Raw genomic sequence first — 14,622 nt, forward strand, 5'->3', positions numbered from 1 at the left:
CCACCTAAATGATTCTGTAAACCAGCATTTCGTGTTCCAGAATTATCTTTAGTATTGGAAATATATAAATTATTTTCTTAATTAAAGATGGGGTGTTCTAACCTAAATACCTTTATTTCAATTTGCAAAATTAAGATGTCTGCAAAACCAAATAACAGTGTTCCCAAAGCTTTTGAACATAAAATTCTGCTTCTAATCGAGCATCGAGCATCGTGACCCAAACAACATCCAAAATTGAGGGAGAAAAGATGTTAGATCAAACCCATCTTGAACAAGAACCCAAATTTCATACAATGAGATCTCAATTTTCAATTAAAACCAACCCTCCCTCCCAAAAAATCCCAAATTTTAGATACTTCATATTCTTCAGCTATGACCCAAATTCTATAGTATGATACAAATAAAACCCTTTACTGACATGTATCTCAAAATCAAAGTAAGATACCTCCCTACAAGCAAACCACCAGAATTCAACAATCCTCAAATCCAACACACCCAAAATGCCACTCCCTCAATTTAAGTTTCAACTTCAAGTTCAGATTTTTATTCTCAAATCAGTATAATGTCACGAATCAGTTAAACGTGGTCTGCGTCGAGGTGAGGATTCTACTAATCGACCACCAACACTCACCTCGCCGGGAAGAGATTGACGCAATTTGGTAATCCAGTCGTGCAAGGCGGAGAACAGGTTGCCTAGGGCTGAGAGATTACGCGATAGAGAGAAATTTAGGTAAAGTGAATATTGGGGAAGATTAAAAAATGAGGAGGGTGTAATTGTAATCTTGTGTGCAATTCTGGATGTTCATGGTACTCCGAGAATTTTAAACCACCTCAACAACACGATTTGAAATTTTGACAATTCACAAAGGAACAGAGCGGGCCTGCTTGTTTTCTAGGGCCATGTAGAATTTAATCAGATAAAGCGAACGTCAGAATTGGAGCAGAAAAAGGCCCAAATCTGGCTATATCAGATACAGCGAACAGCTCCTTAGTATGATGGAATGAAATGGAGATTTCCTTTGATTTCTCATTTTAATCGATTCACTTATTCATTTCATCACACCAAGCAAATGAATAGAATGAAAGTAGGAATCACATTTTATTCCACTATTCCATTCCATCATACCAAGAACCTCCTTATAGTATCACCATTCTACCCTGAATTATCAAATATGATTAATTAAGTTTATATTGTCCGCCGATAAAATTCGCATTTTGTTTTTATATTTATGCTTTACTATTTCAATAAAAAAATAAATAAACTTCACGTTCAACTAATTCATTATATTTATATTTTATTATATAAAAATAAGATTCATATCTCAATAAATTTTTTAACTCACGATTAATAACTCATTTCTTACAACTTTGTGCAACAAAAAAAAAAGACTAGTGTTACTGGATAGATAGAATATTTTTTTTTCTTTTTTTTTCATACTCCTATTGTTGGAAGAATAGAGTATTTTTCTTCTTTTAATAAAAGAATTATGATTCTTTATATATCATGTGGTGCCTCGAATTCCAACATCTTCAGAAACTTCGAAGCCATGGCTATGTTAATCTTGGATTCTTGATTTTATTTTGTTACAATTGCAATAACACATTTACTAAATCCAATGCATACATACATACATACACATACATACATACATAGATGGATGAGAAATTGTGAAACAAGAAAACTAGAGAGGCACATCAGCTGGGAAGTCTTGCTTATGTGTTTTGATGGTTTGTCTCAGAGATTTCTCTTGTTCTTGCAAATTTGAGGGCACCTTGTCATACACATCGCTGAACAAATTTCCGAGACTCGGTTTCTCTGTTTTCTCAGCGACTTGAATGGCCTTCAACACCTGATAGAATCCGTCAGTCGAGATAGATTCATAAAACATAGTAGTATGATTTAATGCGACGGGGAAACCTACCTGCTTCCGGAGGGTCCCACGAAGCTCGGTTTCTTCCTCGTCTGACCACCAGCCATTTGCTTGAACCCAGTTTCTGAATCTGGTCATTGGATTTCTGGTCCTTTTCCACTGCTCAATCTCGTTCACTGATCGGTATTTTGTGGAATCGTCTGATGTCGAGTGATGCCCTACTCGATATGTAAGTGCCTAACAAGTTGCACTTATTATTGCATATAGTAAACCAAACTAAACTGAAAATAGGCACATTTTGATTAAAAACTTGGTGTCAAATTAAACCTTACAAAAATCTAATCAGAAATAATATAATGTCTCACATATCCACCGCTAAATGTCACATTTTCATTTTTACTATTTTCGGTAAATGGACCACACACTTCACTAAAGCATTACACTCACATTTTATATAAAATGACGTATAAAAGTTGACTCACATTCCACTAACCTTTTCGACCCACTTTCCTTTATATTTATTGAAACTTGTGCAGCAACAAAGTGGACCATTTAATCCCGGACACTAGTACTATGTTTGTAGTTGATTATCGAATATTGAATACTATTATGTTAGGCTCTACTTATGCATAACCAAATACGCACCCCTACTTATGCATACCTCGACTAGCACGGGCTTCTGTTCGCGCACGACCATCATCCGAGCTGCACGGATCGCGCTATAAACGGCGAGAGCATCGTTCCCATCGACGCGAATGCTACGAATTCCGTACGCCTGCCCCTTCACAACTACCCCATCGCCTGCAAAGGCATGATCAATTATCACAACTTCATCATCTTTGTTAATGAAATGTGAGATATAACATGAGAATAATAACAAAGTATGGTACTTCTAAATTGCTCTGAAACTGGGGTGCTTATAGCCCATCCGTTGTTGCGGCATATAAACAACACCGGGGCTTCCATCACTGCTGCGAAATTCATAGCAGCATGAAAATCTCCCTGCCAAATATGCCAATGTCAAACATCTAACGAGCAAATATCTCATATCGATGTAAAGAGAGAACTGAAGCCGCCACTATATAAGTCTCATGGAAACCCCGTGATTATTACCTCACTGGTGCCACCATCCCCTGTGAAAGCAACCGCACACGCTTCCTTCCCGTCCATCTTGAGAGAGTAGGCGACGCCAGCAGCTTGAGGCAGCTGTGTCCTGGCATACAAAGCACCAGCAGTGTAAAAATGACGTCATTTTGATCATGAAGAAGCCGAGACAACTTACGCGATTGGTGATGAAATAGTGATGAAATTGAGGTCCTTGGAGCCATAGTGTATTGGCATCTGCCTGCCTTTCCCATGACCATCTTTAGTCCCAAAACATTGGTTGGCAAACTCCTCAATGCTGAAACCGCGCCATAGCAGGATCCCGGGCTCCCGGTACTGATCAAACAGACAAGGAAAAACTATTCATTAAATCCTTTATAATTCTAGCAAGAGTGCAAATTTCAACCAACAGATATACATGTTTATCATTTAACATACAAAACTTGCATATATACCTAGATTGAACAGATAAAATAGTTACTTAGTAGTAAAAACAGAATATAGTCATTAAATTTTTTTTAAAGAAAGATAAATATAGCTAATTTTACTACTCCATTTTGATATATTAACTCTATATACCTGTGGCAATATAACGTCATCAGGTGAGAGTGCGGCAGCGGTTGCAATGTTGATCGCCTCCTCGCCCGTTGAGGTCAAGTAAAACGACAGCCTCCCTTGCCGTTGTGCTTCATAGAAGATGGTATCCATTATTTGAAGGCTCACCATGCTTTTGTACATCTTCACTGCCGTTTCTTCGTCCAGCTAAACGCATGTCACGCAGAGATGAGAAGCACAAAAGTAGAGAATCTAAAGGCGTTAACTTATTCCATTATATTTATATAAATACCTACCTGCTCAAATTTAGTGCCAGCAATGGGAAAGCCATCATCATCAAGAACACGATAACAAGGCACTCTTTTGTCAGTGGCTTCTGAAATGAATTGCATTTGAGTAGTGAATCCAACCCTTCCACCAGGAAATTCTATGCTCTGCTTAAATTTGTATAGTAAATTATTATTACATAAATGAATGCATGAATGATAGTATTTAAAAAAATGTTTGGTTGTGCAGTTTATTTAATTTTTTGAAACAGTTTATTCATTGATATAATTTTGAAAAATACTATGAACTATTTGTTTTTTTTAAAAATAGTCTATGATTTAATTAAAATATTAATAGTTATAATATTGATTTATCACGTCGTAATAATTTTAGTTTAATTATAGACTATTTTAAATTAAATTAAATTAAATAGAATCAAACACCAACTATTTGATTTAGTAATTTTTTAAATATCTCAATAAATGAAGTATTCAATTTTTTAAATATTTTATGCTATAGTTGCTGAAACATGACAGTTATAGTCACAAATGGGCTGCCCAGATATTCTATTTTCTTATTGGGCTTAGTTGATGAGGTTGTAGCCCATCAAAATATAATACTAATTGTTAATTTTCTATAGAATTTTATTATTTCAGAGGGAAAATATGGTACATAACATTCACAAGGTATGATATATAAACAAAGGTCCATTCATTATGTATCACGAGTTATGATAAAATAAAATAAAAAAGATTTCGAAGGTAGGTGACATAAATGTCAAATTGAATAAAATGTTTAACTATATCATCCATCAGCAAAATACACATACAACTTAGGTAGTGCTTAATAATGTAGCGGTCCAATCTTTCCTTTTCTTTCAAATGACTTGACAATTATTGTGACAAAATAAGTATACTTAATACCTAATTAATGAGCTGCATATTTTAAATTAAAGCACCTTTTTAACATTAAACTAATATATAGAAAGGTCTTCAATAGTCTATTTTCTTTACATTAAAATATTTAATTAATTTGTGTATTTAAACTTCAATATCATCTAAAATGACATATCATTCAAGAAGGTGACCATTTTAAATAAAACGAAATGAGTATTTTTAAATTTTTCTTGCAGTTGTATGACCGATTTGTTTCTAGCTCCTTAAAATTCAGCATGTTTTGTCACATTACAATGAGGCATGGCTTGGACCACTAAATTTACCAAAATCCAAATTTGTCATGAAATTAATATAAAAGGCCAAATTAAGATGATAATGACCTAAAAACAACATCACAAAGATAATTTCGGTATCTATGCAGTGTAATATCAGAAAAAGAAAAGAAAAAGAGTAGCATACTGTAATTTTTTAACTAGTAGTAGTAGCACTTTATAGAAAATGACAATTCGAAAACTGGCAGGTACATTAACATTTATAATGAATCACATTTTTTGGAATTGAGGTAGAAAACAATTTATAGGGAACACGTATTTGTTATATTTGCATATATACTGTTTGCATTTAATTTAGAAAATTAATTAGTATTTTAATTACTGAAGTGTTCATCTTGATTTCTTCCATGTAAATTTCTTTTCATAAATGGGAACTTTAAATTTTTCTGAAGTATCCAAGGTACTCTATTTCATGATTTAACAAAAGATTGCATGCACAAACTAAAGAAGGATTCATTAATGAGCAAGAAATGGCACAAAATTAGCTACCTGGTTTTCACCATCATCAACTTCATCATCAGTGTAAGCTACAGCTTGAGCTTGTTTTCCGGCCATGGCGGATTCCAACCTCCGGAACGACAAGATGGAGGCGGCCGGACTCTCCCGGAACCCATGAGAGCTTTGGTAAGGAGGCAAGGTCTTGCAAGAAGAATTTGCATGTAAGAAAGAGATGTTTCTCTTGAGCAAATATGGGATGTTTCTTGATCTTGCAAACCATGACCCCATATCTTGCAAGATCTCACTAGTGTGTGTGTGTGTGTTTTGTTATAACTTATAACATGTGATATATGACCTTGTACTGTATGTATAATCAATTTTGCAGAGGTCTGTCTATGATCACAATAAATGGTATGGTAGAAAGATATATATTTGGTGGGCTTGAATTTAATGGATATAGAGAGTACCCAACTATAACTGTCTAGCAAAATGGCTAGCTCATCCTCCCCTATTTAAATACATAAATGAGTTACATCCTTATCATGTGACACGCTACTAATTAATTTATTATTGAATGGCACACGCATATAAATATTTCATAGGAGTACTTAATTAGCTGAAAATAAATATACAAAAAAGGGGAAATCAGAAAGTTGATTTTAGTTTAGAGTGCTATGATTATAAGGAGTTCAACTCTCCTACGTTTTCTCTCATTATTGCCATTTTTTTGGTGACTTTCCATCATTACAAATAATAATTATTATTATTATCATTATTAATACACTATTATTATTATTATTATTTTGAAAAAAGAGATAACTTGGTAATGCTTACACCTATACACATTAGCTGATTGAAACCTATGATCTTAGGGTGTGTTAGGGAAGCAACATATTAAAATCAATACTAACTTAATTTTAATTTTTATATCTATGATCTATATTTTTAGTTGATACTTGGTTTTCTCATCTAGCAGTGCTAGTACTAAACAAGCTCTTAAAAATTGATTGTATTGATAAAGATGAGAACCACACACTTGAGAAAGGTGGTGGAGAATTGGACAAAGTTAGAGATAGAGATGGGACAACCCCATCACCCTTTCACGTGTCACTCTGATCTTGTGCTTGAATAATAGTTTGAGTTGAACTAATCTAGACATGACAATCCTTATTTGTCTCTTCCAATCCTATCTCAATTGCTTTTTGACTTTGGTTGAGTTGGTTTCGCAACAATTATTACACAATACTAATATCAAACTACAAAAACGACCTCAAATCATATGTTGAATTTCTTGATTTCTGAATTAGCTAACACATTTTAAAAAATTTACCTGTATTTGTTAGTACAAACCTAAATGGATAGATGATACTTTCCCATATCGTACCTGGTTTAGTTTGCCACCTAACAGCTTTTAATTCTGAAATCAAACTTACCCCAAACGACACTCAATAATATCCAAAATGAGAGATTTCAGAAAAATGGATTAAATGTCAGAAAGGTCAGCGACCAAATTACGAATGATAAGCGAATTGAGACCCATATTCTGAAATTTCTCTATCTTAGAAACAACAAAAAAGAGCGAACACAAGAAAAAGAAGTGGACGAACACAAGAAAACAGAAGCTTTCGGGACATTATTAATGGGGTGGGGGAGAACTGATTAAGTTTAATTAATATACTAATTTTAATAGAGATTAAAAAATCTAATTGAAAAATGCTATCCTAATTTGAATTAATAAACCATAATCGAAATAAACAAGCTCTCTCACCTAGTTTTGGCGGACATCAACACAGAGTGGAGCAGGGTAGTTTCTGTGTAACATTAAATCCAGACACCAACCACTGCAACCTCAAATATCCAGGTGTATAAAGTTGATGAATGCCATAATGATATCTTTCATCTTCTACCTAACAACATTAAATCCAACTTCAAAATCTAGAATAGAACTATAGAAGCATCCAATGGGGGTAGAATGAAGATGGCTCAAACAAACAAAACTAACTTATCATATTTCATTTTCCATTGCAGAAAACAGAGCAAATAATGTAAACTTGGACATCCAAACTTACCTTGCTGATCAGAATTCTGATCGCGGTCTTTCCTGCGAATGCATCGTTGAGCTCAAAGCCTCAAACATGGTTTCTATAAAAGACGCGTTTTCTACCAAAAAAAAAAAAACCGATCATCTTTCATGTATAAGTGTATTTCATCCGCACGGCACTCATGAAATAAATCAAGTTGCCTCTTCAATTGAACGAGCAAAACCATGTGCATGTCAGGAATAAGACTCATTTAGTTGTGTAGCCTCACGCTTCATCACCACACATCTTAAAAGGAAGTAAATTTCCTTGAAGTAGTCTATAAATGGATTCAACTAACTTCCTTAGACATATCATATCTCTAACAACTAGAGAAGATATTTTTAGGAAATTCTATAGATACCTATACACAAGACGTTGCAACATATGATTGGGCTGCAATAAACTCAGATCAAAAATTTGGTCACGGAATGATATCTTAGAGTGAATTCTGTTAGTCTAATTGATTATTAGATTATATAAAGATAAAACAGAAAGCTTTTTAGAGCAAATAACATCGATGTTTTAGAATACAAACTAAACATGAAGACAATGAATCATACTAAAGTCTCTGAATGTTGTCTAATCTACAAAAGATAACTGTGCCTTCTTACCCAAACTTTAGACTTATCAGCATCAATATATGTATAGCTATTAATTAACAAACAGAGCTGTAAGCAACCAGAAATTTAGAAAACATGCATTCAGCCTTCTAATTTCCACTTGGCAGATTTAGGTCTTTCTTTAGAATAATAGCTTGATGATTGTTTAATTTACTGAAATAATGGATGTGTTCGAAGGCGTAGATAAATGTACCTTTCTCTGGTTGGGACATCTCCTGCCAGAATGACTATTCAACTAAAGGTGAGCCGAGGTCTATCTCCAATCCAAACGAGCTTCTCCCAAACCACTGGCACATCCAATATATGGAAGCAGGCTTCTGCCGGGATTCTTTTGTCGTCACCTGAATAAATGAATCTGCATTTGTCGTCAACTATTACACCAGCTTCTGCCGGGATTCTTTTGGATTCTCATATCTCTCATAAACTGTCTCACGAGTGCTGACTGATTCCAATCTCCAGTAGAGGCCATTAGACCCGATAACTGTACAAGAGCACCGGAGTTTTGAGGATCAAGTTCGATAATTTTCTCAACCACCCTCTTCGAAAGTGGCTTGTCTCCACTTTCTATGCAACCTCTGAGAATCGCTGACCACATGCTAGAATCAGAGAGATGTGGAATTTTATCAATGATATCAATAGCTTCTTGAACGCGACCTACTCTCGCTAATAAATCAATCATGCAAGAGTAATGTTCAATCCCAGGATCAATATGATAGTGATGCTTCATTAAGTAAAACCATTTTTTGCCTTCTTCTACCAATCCAGAATGATCACAAGCCGATAGAACTGCAGTAAATGTAACTTCACTTGGTCTAACAGTATCACGTCTCATCTGCTCAAACAGAGACAAAGCTTCAGCTCCGTAACCATTCATAGCATAACCCATCAACATTGAATTCCAAGAAGCCTCATCAGATTTAGCCATTTGGTCAAACAGTTTGCGACCAGCCTCAACATAACCACACTTACAATACAAGTCTATAAGGGATGTCGTTATGACCTTATCAAAATCCACACCAATAACGGTAGCTCTAGCAAAAATCTGTTCACCAAGTTCCAGCAATGTAATGCTGGCACAAACACTAATGGCACTAGATAGAGTAAATCTGTCCATGTTTAAATCAATTTTATTCATTGTGCAGAAAATTTCTAATGCTTCAACAGGGTAGCCATTCTGACTCAAACCTACTAGCATTGAATTCCATGAGATCAAACTTTTAAACTTCATGCCACTGAAAATGCTTTTTGCCTCTTCCATTCTACCAAAGTTGCAATAGATGGTGATCATAGAATTCAATAAAACAGTATCATAAGCTTTGAGCTCACCAAAAAATTTGCAAGAATCATCAAGACTCCTACACTTGGCATATGCGTCAATCAGGGCGCTGGCAACAACAAGGTGATATACGATCCCCAACCTATGAGCATGTGCATGCAGTTGTGCGCAATTCCTTAGAACTCTTACACTACTGCAGGCACTCAGAACACTAGAAAATGTAGAGTAATCTCCAACAACCCCTTGCTGGCGCATCTTACCAAAATACGTCAAGGCTCCATCCACATCACCATTAGCAACATATCCTGATATTAAAGAATTCCACACAACAACACAAGGGTCTGATTTAAGTTTAAAAACCCTTCTTGCATCTTCCATCCTACCACAATTTGCATAGCATGAAATCAATGATGACAAAGAGTAATCATCTGGATAATCCATCGCATTTAAAGTCCGATCAGCACTATCCAAATCACGGCATTTCCCATACATGTGAACAAGTGAACTCCCCAAAATAGCATCAAACTCCACACCATCAACGATCATCCTAGCATGAACCTGCTTCCCCAAATCAACACTCCCACACTCCAAACAAGCCCCAACCAGTGTCGTTAAAACAACCGGGTCCCACCTCAACGCCCCTCCACTCTCAACAGCTTCCCACTTCAAGAACTCCTTAAACAAAACCAGAGCCATCCCCGGCCTCCCATTTCTTGCATAACCATGAACCATCGTGCTGCACGCAATAGCGTTCTTCTTCGGCATCTCGTTCAACAACCGTCTCGCAGCATCCAGTTCGCCCGCTTTGGCCAACCCGGAAAGGATCGTGTTCCATGAGAAGTCATTTTTCTGGGGCATTGAGTGAAAGAGGTCTAACATATCAGTCTTGTGGCCTAACTTAGCATACCCTTCGAGAAGAGTGTTCCAAGTGAAACAGTTCCTTTGGGGCATTTCATCAAACAGGTTCCGGGCGTCGTCCATTCTTCCGCACCTCGCGTACATTTGAAGGAGACGATTAGCGATGCTCAGAGTGGGAAACAAGATGCCATTTTTGAGGAAAAGAAGGTGGAGTTGCTTCCCTTGTCTGACGCAATTTTGGGAGTTCAAGGAATTGAGTAAACGTGCGTATGTTTGCATGTGTAGGAAGTCCATTCCTAGGCTTTGATCTACAAAATCAGTTTGGGGATATCTCAATCCTTAAGTTGGGCCAGAATTAGACCTAAAATTGAATTATTTTATGCCCAAATAATACAAATTCTTGAAATTTCCTAACTTTTTAACTTTATTTTTTAAATTTGAATTTTCAAATTTTCTAAATTTTCCACTTATAAGCAAATTAAAGGAAAATAATGTTAAAGACAAGAAAGTGGGCAGTTGATCGGCTTCATGAGATTGAATTCATCAATTCCATTCTTATTTCAAAAGCTTGGGATGAATATAATCATAATTAATCGGAACTAAAGATAGGGATTGTTAAGATCTCTAAATCTCTTTTTATACTCATGTAAAAATGAAGAGGGGATCATTCATTTTGTGAAACCTTCTAAAGGGGATAGGTGACCCATTACTACTTACTAGTATGCTATAAGAGCAATCCCAAATCAATAATGGATCTTCTTATCTGTTGCCCACCTCACGAGTGGAAGACAGATATTCATTCTCTTATCTTTTATCACCTGACGCCGTATAGAAGTCTGATGTTCATTCCAGCCAACATATACGAGGGATTGTTAAAATCTCTAAATTTTATTCCTCATCTACTTGAAGAAGATCATATCTCATTCATAAATGAATGGATAACTCTCTCTCCTTATGATGCTTTTTAAGGGGTGCGAGTGATCTATTTCTAATAGGAATGGTCTCATGTCGCCGTAAGCGATTGATGGAGTTGGATTTCGAGTTTAAGTTGGCAAATTTGAATCTGCAAAAACTATATAGGTCGAATATGCGATACAAATACCATGTACTTTATCGCAAAAAATGTTACTGATGGACTACGGTCATTTCGCAATTACAAACAAATAATATTTGCTCAGACAATTATCTAGCTAATAAAAATACTCTATCTGTTCATGATTAAATGACCATCCATTTTAATTTGACATGAGTTGTAAGAAATTATTTGATGTGGTGAAATTAAGTGGATGAAAAAATTAACGGAATATGCAACTGATTTTTACAAGTTTATAATACGAATATACGGGTAAAGTTAGTAACTGTCATGAGGTCCATTTACTATTAATGAAAAAATGAATCATTTATCTATGAGAACAGGAAAGTAGTTCTACAATTTACCAATACATCTACAATTTAAAACCAATTGGGCCTGCCGTTAATATTTAAGGGGTATTGCATGTAAATATAAACTTTGGAGATTTCCTAGTTTTTAAGTCAAATTTTTAATATTAATATAGTATAATTTAATTTCATTATTCTATATAAAGACATTAAAGTTTTACGAGATTTTATCAAATGAGATCTATATGAAATGGACTTTTTTATGAAGTGAAATGACATATCCTCAATACTATAATTATTCTTATTTATTTAAATTCTTAAATTGTCTTCTTAAATATTGTTGTCATAATTTTTTGGAATACATAAATAAATGGATAGCTTGTATCGATATAAGTTTTTACACGAGAAGGGAGAGAATAGAATCCTTTTTTCAAAATATATTGTTTCTTTAATAACAAAGTTAACGGTTTAAATTGTAATTAGTTTTTACAAGCCTAACATTGTCTTTTTTAAGAAACAACTAGCTAGATTAGTATAGTAGTACATTATAACACGGCGCTTATTTTGGTTATAATATCAATTAATTGCCTCAAAACAATTAATTAGTACATCACCCCTAACTTAATTTGGTCATTTAATTAGCTAATTAATAAATAGTATTTCGTGGCCAATTCTCTGCATTAATTACTAATAAATCGAAGCCATGCGTTTCAAAACTATATTTATTAATTTGTACAAATAATAGTTGGCCTAATTTGATTACACTATACAAAGAAATGCATGTTTTTTTTATTAAGCACTAAACCAAACTCGAATAATAAAAATATTGAGCTTATGGCCCTTGTGCCAACCATTGATTTCGTGGAACGTATAATACTGAATTCTTTGAACACTTAAGACATAGTAAATAATAAATATTGTTACCACTTAAAATATAAGAAATGGTATTCTACTGTTTTATTTTATTAGCACTAATCAATTAATTAAAAATGTTCTTCTGAAAAAAAGGTAAAGTAAAGTGAACGGTGGGGCGGGAAAGGGTGGTTGGTGTATGAAATCATAACACATTGCTTACAAATTTATCTACTCCATAGTTTGTATTTATAATTTTGGAGATTTAAAGTTTAACAATCATGATCCGTGAATCAATTAGAAATCTTGTTACATTTATAGTATTTGATATATTTATAAATTAATCATGTATACGACTTTTCAAAAATCGATCAATTTACTAATTAATGAGCTATGCTCTCGTAAGTTCTGCTTAATCACAATAAAGTATACTGTACTCATTTAACTAATTCTGGATAAATTTTAATAGGCTTTAGTTGATTATCTCAGATAAGAATTCGCTATGAAAGAGAGCTCTCATGACTTCGTGATTTTTTTACTAGAACTATTACTATAATACTGCTTCATCTATTCATAAGTAATACTTCACGCATTATTTGATGGGCACAAATTTAAGAAAATAATCACTATACAGGTTTTTTATTTTACTTAAGTGAATGGAGTACTACTATCTTTGTTCAAAAAAATTTATAGTATTCTTATTTATTGCAAAAATATAAAGTGAGAGAAAGATTGTGAGAAAAATGATTGGCATTAAAATATATTTTCCTAAAGAGAAATTCATCATAGATAAAACTAATTTTGTTTGATGAAAAATATGATTATTTCTTGTAGACGGATGTAATATTTATAAGAAACTCATTCTGCTTGAAAAATGTTACTTCTGAAAATAAGGACGATTATCTACTACCAATATTTATAGACGGATGGGCGGTAAATTAATAGAGTACTACTATATGTATAGCTCAAACAACAATATAGAGTAGTGGGGAGTGATCAATTGCTAACTCATCATTTAATTGCTAACTACAACTAATTTAAGGCCATATGATTTTAAAAAACGTGTGGTCTACGATTTGCCACGTGTAATTTTCGTTTTTATTAATTAAATCGAAAAAAATTAAAAAAAAACGCCAAATTAGGGTTTTGGATGAAAATGTCAATATAGTGTTTCGAAAATATCAACACAATACTTTGAGAATGTCAACACAATGCTTTAAGAATGTTAACCCATTGCTTATATTGACATTCTACATGTATTATATTGACATATTTTATATTACATGTTGACATTTTCTGCTATACGAAAAAATTAAAAAAATTAAAAAAAAATTTCAAATTTTGACGTCGGAACATATGCATGTATGATATCGTTGGAATCCTTATGAAATTATCTTTAATTTGGTATATGTTATATGAATTTAAAGTTTTGGAATTTCTTTTAAAAGTTAATTATAATTAAACATGTAGTTAATTGACATTAATACTCCTAGTGATATCTTTTGGAATTAATACTATGACTTTATTGACGTTTTTCGTTAATCGTATTGACATTTATGGATTAATGATCTAAGCTCTTAATTTGAATATCTAATAGCTATTATTTAATTGTAGTTAGCAATTAAGTTATGAGTTAGCAATATAACACTCCCCATATATATAGTAGTACTATACTAAGTTGCACACTCACAACCAATAACATGAAAAATTAAAAACTCTCCACGAATCTAGAATCAAGCTTGACATAACTGCCAAAGATAATATATTAGTACTAGTAATTTATTCGATTCTAAAAAAAAAAAACAATTGCTACGTAAGTTCATCTAGTAACTCTATTATTTAATCCTAAATGCAAAGTAAATGATATACGTAACTGAAATCTCACGTGGAGTATAAATTAAATGACATTTGTAACTGAAAATTTTGGCAAAATTCTCATTTAGGGGATTTAAAAAATAAAAAAAATCCTGCAATGGAAACCATCTCTTTTGTAAGTATTATACTCCATGAAATAGAAATATGTCCATCCTAATAGCATCTTTCATTTACAATTTGATCACGTCAATTCTAATAATGTGTAAATCATGGCCTT

At 33.6% G+C, this 14,622-nt stretch overlaps 2 protein-coding genes across 2 annotated transcripts; both read right to left on the reverse strand.

Annotated features, from left to right (window-relative positions):
- Positions 1 to 1,552: 1,552 nt before the first annotated feature.
- Positions 1,553 to 5,955, reverse strand: LOC125222931 (2-oxoisovalerate dehydrogenase subunit alpha 1, mitochondrial-like). Its single transcript, XM_048125829.2, has 9 exons — positions 5,515 to 5,955; positions 3,827 to 3,964; positions 3,555 to 3,737; positions 3,154 to 3,311; positions 2,985 to 3,084; positions 2,762 to 2,873; positions 2,533 to 2,672; positions 1,923 to 2,108; positions 1,553 to 1,850 (listed from the first exon to the last, which is right to left on the reverse strand). The coding sequence occupies exons 1-9, from the start codon at positions 5,749 to 5,751 to the stop codon at positions 1,683 to 1,685; spliced, it is 1,422 nt and encodes a 473-aa protein (XP_047981786.1). The 5' UTR covers positions 5,752 to 5,955; the 3' UTR covers positions 1,553 to 1,682.
- A 511-nt stretch (positions 5,956 to 6,466) lies between these two features.
- LOC125222930 (Pentatricopeptide repeat (PPR) superfamily protein) lies at positions 6,467 to 10,659 on the reverse strand. Its single transcript, XM_048125828.2, has 3 exons — positions 8,358 to 10,659; positions 7,533 to 7,623; positions 6,467 to 7,370 (listed from the first exon to the last, which is right to left on the reverse strand). Exon 1 carries the CDS (start codon positions 10,590 to 10,592, stop codon positions 8,532 to 8,534), a length of 2,061 nt encoding a protein of 686 aa, XP_047981785.2. The 5' UTR covers positions 10,593 to 10,659; the 3' UTR covers positions 6,467 to 7,370; positions 7,533 to 7,623; positions 8,358 to 8,531.
- Positions 10,660 to 14,622: the final 3,963 nt, after the last annotated feature.

Source organism: Salvia hispanica, chromosome 1 (genome assembly GCF_029641045.1).
Source record: "Salvia hispanica isolate PSC_SH4W2 chromosome 1, Shi_PSC_v1, whole genome shotgun sequence".
Classification (NCBI taxonomy): domain Eukaryota; kingdom Viridiplantae; phylum Streptophyta; class Magnoliopsida; order Lamiales; family Lamiaceae; genus Salvia; species Salvia hispanica.

Coding starts and splice junctions, on each gene's coding strand:
- LOC125222931 (XM_048125829.2), bottom strand. CDS start 5,751: ATGGGGTCATGGTTTGCAAGATCAAGAAACATCCCATATTTGCTCAAG. Junction 3,965..5,514: donor TTGATGATGGTGAAAACCAG/GTAGCTAATTTT, acceptor AAATTTAAGCAG/AGCATAGAATTTCCTGGTGG. Junction 3,738..3,826: donor CTGGCACTAAATTTGAGCAG/GTAGGTATTTAT, acceptor ACATGCGTTTAG/CTGGACGAAGAAACGGCAGT.
- LOC125222930 (XM_048125828.2), bottom strand. CDS start 10,592: ATGGACTTCCTACACATGCAAACATACGCACGTTTACTCAATTCCTTG.